The following is a 6,526-nucleotide window of genomic DNA, read 5'->3' on the forward strand; positions in this document are numbered from 1 at the left end:
GAAACTTCATGCAGTGGTTGCAGGTAGACAAGTGTACTGTTCCCCGGCTAACTGGCAGGCTATGCGATTATTGGAGGAGCAGTGGTCGTTCATCAGTTTCATTTCTTGCACCGAAGATTGTTATTCTTCAAGTAGTGTTAGTCAAGGTAGTTCATGCAGAAAAATAAATCCTGGAGGCGGAACAGAACTTACTACCAAACACCGCTGGTCCCACAACCATAAATAATATCTGCTTTTTTCCCCTTTTTTTCTTTATCCAAGAGCTTGACGAACGTTAGCTGCGAGATCTTGTACATAGCCAAAAAAAGTCTGCAATACGGGGATGACATACTTTAAGGGCAGTGAGGCTGGAGCGTATAAGAACACTGTTACATGCACGGACATCTGTGCCACGCTTCCGGTGGGGATGGAAGGTTGTAGGCTTCGACGATCGGAAACACATGTTTGGCGTGCGTCGAATACAGCTGCGCCGTCAGTTTGCGTGTACGTTCGCTTGCACACACGACGATCCGAATTGACGCTAGTGCGACTGAGCTAATTGGCAAATGCAGACATGGAAAGTCCAGCGCTCCTGTCACCCCCACCAAACCTCGACTGTTGCTCCCAAAGTGGTGAGTCGTTCGAGCATCCGGACCCCGAACTGTTCGCCGAGGCGGCAAAGAGGAAGATTGACTTCAGTGGCTACCGCATGGGACCACTTAGCCCAAAAGAACTGATTCTCTACCTTGACGTCCTGAAACTAGAGCAAAGTGCTCTGAGAGAACCGAACCTCGCCACTTTGAACACCCTCATCACGGCCCACATTGAACGAATCCCTTTTCAAGGAATAGACACGTTCGTCGGCCATCAGCCGCCGCTCGATGACGACTCAGTGTTCCGCAAGGTGATTGAGCAGCGCCGTGGGGGCTACTGCGTGGAGCTCAATAACATCTTCGGCAGATTGTTGCTGACACTAGGCTTCAAGTTCCACATCCGGGCAGCCAGGATTCGCTGGGGGCGTCCGCTGGACACGCCATTGACCCCCCTAGGACACCTGCTCTTCTGCGTCAACCTAGGCAAGGAAGGAGAGTACTTCGCCGACGTGGGCTTCGGCGGGCCGAACCCGTTCAAGGCGATGCCCGTGGAAGGCGAGGCAGAGCCTTACCGACTACGCAGACTCGACGATGAAGGGAACATCGAAGTGGCCATCAAGTCGACGGGACGAGGAGGCACGTCGGCCACTTGGCGTCCCATGTATCACGTTTTTCCTCCGCCGCAGAAGTGGATCGACTTTGTGCCGCAATATTGGTACGGTTCGCTGCACCCGCGATCGTTGTTCCGTCACGTGCTCATGGTGGGTCGCTTCGCTGACGATTCCTGGTTGACGCTGGTGGACGGTCGCTTCTGTCGGCGCTCGACCAGCGGGCAAGTGGAGCAGCGTCGCATCACGGACGTGGAAGAAGTGCTTCGCCTCTTCGACACCGAGTTCGCCTTGAAGCTGAATCCAGACATGAACCTCGACCTCCTCAGGTCCCGCATTAAGAGCGTTATTTAGGGATGCAACAGTGTACAAGGCGAGAAGTTCAAGATAGAATGTTTAGTTATCCCTTCCAAATGCCTTGTGCAACAGTGAGCAAATAAATGTTGTTGCAACATACGTGTAAAATTCGCATAAGCTCTCACGTGATTTATATATTGCGTGTATTCTCGTCTAACGTTTACATAGATATGTGTTTAACGCTCACTGCGCTAGTCGTTTGGATGTGCGCCGGTGATCGTCGCAGCAATCTTAAATTTCTTTACAGTGTGTTTAAATAAAACATTCGCAAAAAGTGGCATCTATGCAGCTGAAAAAAAAAAACTCTGCGGATTTGCATACCACAACCACGACGAGATTGTGATGCACGCCGTACTGGGCATTTGGTAATAATTCTCACCATTTGGGATTCTATCACATGCAGCTAAATATAACTGCACAAGCGTTTTTAGATTTCACTCGCATCGAAACGCGACCGCCGCACTCTCGGGATCGCACCTGGCACCTAGGCACAGCCCCATAGCCATTAGCTGCGATACAACCGTTACAATTCTGCTGTGGCTTCCACAAACATATTGCCTTTTGTAATTCAAGTCTATGCCGGCGTTCTGAAATACTATCTTAGATCACCAATGGCTAAGGTCACCCATGAGGACAAACAGGTCAAACGGAAATGCATTTATATTTACAAGTGGTAGAAACCAATTTTAACGCCACAGCGTTAAGGACCCCATGTCGCCGAAAATCCGGCGGCGGCGGCGGTGTCGGCGTCCGTGGCGGAGAAAATCATCTTGAACAACCCAGACCGCGCTAAGCCCTCCACGTGGTGCAAGGTTTTGGTGAACAAAAATTGAATTTCTCTCAGTGAAATCTATCGGAAAAATGGTAAAGTACGATCTAATCAAAACCCACAGATATGGTGGCATCGGATTGTAATTTCTATGTACGAGAAAACATAATTCTGTTACGTGGAAACTCAAACACAAACCCCTTTTCCAGGATTTCTACCATACCAACCGCGGTGCGCTCGGGTAGGCTACTTGCGAAAATCATATTCAGATGGCGCTCGCATCCTTGGCAGGTCAAATTCGGACTTCGCCTGCCTAATGCATTTTCGACACGCGCGCGCGTCGAGGCAATAGCAAACAATTAATTAAATAATAAAAAAGGTGCTAGATCCTTCACATTTTCATATAAGACGACTTATATTGCCCCTGGAAAAACGACTTCCCAGCAAGGCGTTTCTGTTTAAAAGTGAAGCTGACTTTAATGGGGTCGGTGTAAGCTTGGTCTTTGTAAGCTGGCTTTCCCAGGTTCTATATTGCAGTGAAGCCTGCTCATAAAGAAAAGTGCCATCCGAACCGGGCCCGATAACGCTATCGCGTTCCAGTCTTAAAGGTTAAGCTTAAGCGTCCCCCAATTTTTGTCGCCATGTTCGCTCTAGGCTCTTTGGCTGGCTAGACGATACAAATGCGGCGGCAGGAACTGGGACGCGACCGCGCCCTGATTCGTCCGCGCTGACAGCCTTCATTCCCCGCTTCCGGCGAGCGGTTCACCGCCTGCAAACATATGTAGCCCCTCTTCATCGACGGCGAACAGCCGGCGGCCTCCGGGCCGACAACGCGCGCGGTCGTTCGCCGGTTCTTCGCAAGAAAATCGCTCCATGTGGGTAGGGCTTTAGGGGCCCCGTGTCGCAGAAAATCCGGTGTCAGCATCGGTGGTGTTGTATGTTAGAGAAAAGTATATTTAGGTATTAAATGCGAAGCATTTCTCGGCGAACATTTGCTAGTTTTTATCTATCTATCTATCTATCTATCTATCTATCTATCTATCTATCTATCTATCTATCTATCTATGTAGCTGTCTAGCCCCCTACGTCTTTGGGCTCTCGTGGTCGTTTCGTTAACTTGATATGTACCAAAATTGGCATACTATGACAACAGTATATGACGAACACAAATGATATGTCATGACATGCATATCATGTAATTCATGAAACAGCCGCCTACGTCCAATGTCGTTTCGTTAACATGGTAAGTACCAAAATTAGCATAGCAGGACAGGAGTGTATGACGAAGAAAAGTGATGGGTCCTTACATAAATGTCATGGTATGTGTGTCAGGTAGGTCAGTGACCCAGAAAAAAAGACAACACTCAATAACCACTGAAATGAGTTCGGACGTGGGTACTAAGTGAAGGAAACACTAAAGGATGATGGTAGAAATCATAGTCATGACTATGACTGAGCAGAAATGACAATGGCTCAGCGAAAGAAGATTAACATTCGAAAATCACTGGAATGTGTCCGGACGTGGGCACTAAGTGAAGGATGCACGAAAGGATGTAGGTAGAAGTCATAGTCATGAGCATGACTTAGCAAAAAATGAAAATGACTCCGCGAAAAAAGATCTTATATACTCAAAAACCACTCAAATGGGTTCGGACGTGGGCACTAAGTGAAGGAAGCACTAAAGGGTTGTGGTAGAAGTCATAGTTCATATTGCAAAGATTTAAACTGCGCTATAAATAGGGACAAAGAAGGACGAAAAAGACAACACGTGTGCACGTGTTGTCTTTTTCGTCCTCCTTTGTCCTCTGTTTCTAGCGCAGTGTAAACCTTTCCAATATGAACTTCAACCAACTAGCCCAAGTTAGTGCACTACTCCTGAAGTCATAGTCATTAGCATGAATCAGCAAAAATGACAATGACTCAGCGAAAAAAGTTTAATACCTTAAAGCAACTGAAATGGGTTCGGACGTGGGCACTAAGTGAAGGAAAGACGATTGTGGTAGAAGTAATAGCCTGACTCAGCAAAAATGAGAATGACTCAGCGAAAAAAAATATTAGTGCTCAAAAAGCAATAGAATGGGTTCGGATGTGGTACTAAGTGAAAGAAAAGGCTAAAGGTTGATAGTCGAAGTCATAGTCATGAGCATGACTAAGGCTAACTGCACAAGCGTTTTTAGATTTCACTCTCATCGAAATGCGACCGCCGCACTCTCAGGATCGCACCTGGCACCTAGTCACAGCCCCATAGCCATTAGCTGTGATACAACTGTTACAATTCTGCTGTGGCTTCCACAAACATATTGCCTTTTGTAATTCAAGTCTATGCCGGCGTTCTGAAATACATTTTTTTTCATTCAATTTCGCCTTAAGGTCTCTTAAGTTTAGCTAAATTTAAAGGACTCCATGACATGAATGTCATGACATGCTTGTCATGTAGGTTATAAAATAGCCGCCTAAGTCTTGGTGCTCTCATGGTCGTTTCGTTACCTTGGTAGAGGAGTCCCTGCACACTGCTTCTCATAACATCGATTCCCACAGGGTGTGGGATCTGTCGGCTTTTCTGCATATTCCATGCTTTGGTATATATGGCATGCGGTATATGCGGGTTTATTGCTACACGTAACATTCTATCATTAAGGTTGATCATACCTTGTCTTACATTCTGACAAATATTGAGAATGACAGTCCACAAACAAATGTCATGAAACAAAACACTGACAGTGCATGCCTTTTAAGCTAAATCTTCACAGACTGAAATATTCAATGGGCGAAACAACAACAGAAACCTGAAAATGACGTAAATTTTTGGCGCGGCTGTGCACTACCTCTGGGAGCGGCCCACGCAAGAGGCAGCGTTTCTACCAGAAAGCTAGCCTTCGTGCATAGCGCTCGCAGCCAGCGTTTCCAGGTATAAACATCATGGTTACAGAAGCTGCAGTTGTCGGGAAGCGTGAGAAGCAGTCAGAGATCTTTGAATGCTATCGCGTTCCGCTCTTAAAGGCGAAGCTTAAGCGACCTCCATTTTTTAGCTCTGGATCTGCTCGTTGCTGCTCAGCGAAGTCTTGCGCGCTTATTATTCTCAGGAAAGCGCCGTCATCATCGTCGTCTTGCGGCGGTGGGCAAATGGGGGCGCGGGATAGGCTGTCGACATCACAATGCTTCCGTGCCGACGTGTAGACGACGGTGATTACAAACTCCTGGACTCTGCGACTCTATCGTGCGAGGTGTCCTGAAAGGTCCTTTAAATTTGCCAGCCAACACAACGCATGGCGGTCGCTTACGGGTTTAATGGGCCTGCCGTATAAGAAGGGGCGGAATTTTGTGGTGGCCCAAACGATGGCAAGGCATTCTTTTTCTGCCGTCGAATAATTGGCTTCTGCTTTCAACAGCGACCGGCTAGCGTAAACAATGACCCTTTCGAATCCGTCTTTTCTTTGGACTATGGAGACACTGAAGTCTAAGCTACTTGCGTCGCTGTGTATTTCGGTGTCAGCGACTTCCTCGAAGTGGGCGAGTCCTGGTAGTGAATGCCGGCGTCATTTCATCTTTTCAAATGCTTTGATTTGCGACGTTTTCCACTTGAACTCGACGTCGGGTTTTGTGAGAAATGTCAATGGCTCGGCGATGCGTGAAAAGTCTGACGAAGCGCTTGTAATATTAACACAGGCGAAGGAATCTTCTTGTTTGCAGGCTGTGGAAAGTCAGCGATGGCAGATGTCTTCTGCGGGCGAGGGTGGACTCTATAATTGCTGATGATGTGGCCAAGGAACAGAAGCTCATCGAAGGCAAAGCGACACCTTTCGGTCTTCAGAGTGAACCCTGATGACTTGATGACCTCTAGTACTGTCCCAAACCGCCTAAGGTGATCGTCGACATTCCCAGAGAAGGCAACGACGTCATCCAAGTAGACGAGATAGGTCTGCCACTTCAACCCTACTAATACTGTGTCCATCACATGCTGGAACGTTGCAGGTGCCGAGCATATTCTGAATGGCATGATGTTAAACTCGTACAGTCCTTCCGGCGTGATAAAGGTGGTCTTCTCGCGATGCCTCTCGTCGACTTCTATTTGCCAGAACTAGTCTTGAGATTCATCGATGAGAAATACTTAGCGCTGCAGAGCCGGTCCAATGCGTCGTCTATGTGTTGGAACGAGTCCTTTTTTCTGATCTTGTTCAGCCAGCGATAATCCACGCAGAAACGCATGGTTTGGTCTTTTT

The 6,526-nt window shown here is 47.5% G+C and overlaps 1 protein-coding gene across 1 annotated transcript; it reads left to right on the top strand.

Annotated features, from left to right (window-relative positions):
* The first annotated feature begins 553 nt into the window (after positions 1–553).
* On the top strand, positions 554–1,534 carry LOC119462362 (arylamine N-acetyltransferase-like). The gene has a single exon (XM_037723705.1). The coding sequence runs from the start codon at positions 554–556 to the stop codon at positions 1,532–1,534; it is 981 nt and encodes a 326-aa protein (XP_037579633.1).
* The last annotated feature ends 4,992 nt before the right edge of the window (positions 1,535–6,526 follow it).

The sequence above is a fragment of the Dermacentor silvarum genome, chromosome 8 (genome assembly GCF_013339745.2).
Source record: "Dermacentor silvarum isolate Dsil-2018 chromosome 8, BIME_Dsil_1.4, whole genome shotgun sequence".
Taxonomy (NCBI): Eukaryota; Metazoa; Arthropoda; class Arachnida; order Ixodida; family Ixodidae; genus Dermacentor; species Dermacentor silvarum.

What these genes read in the sequence shown, in the direction of transcription:
- LOC119462362 (XM_037723705.1), top strand. Translation starts at nt 554, where the DNA reads ATGGAAAGTCCAGCGCTCCTGTCACCCCCACCAAACCTCGACTGTTGC.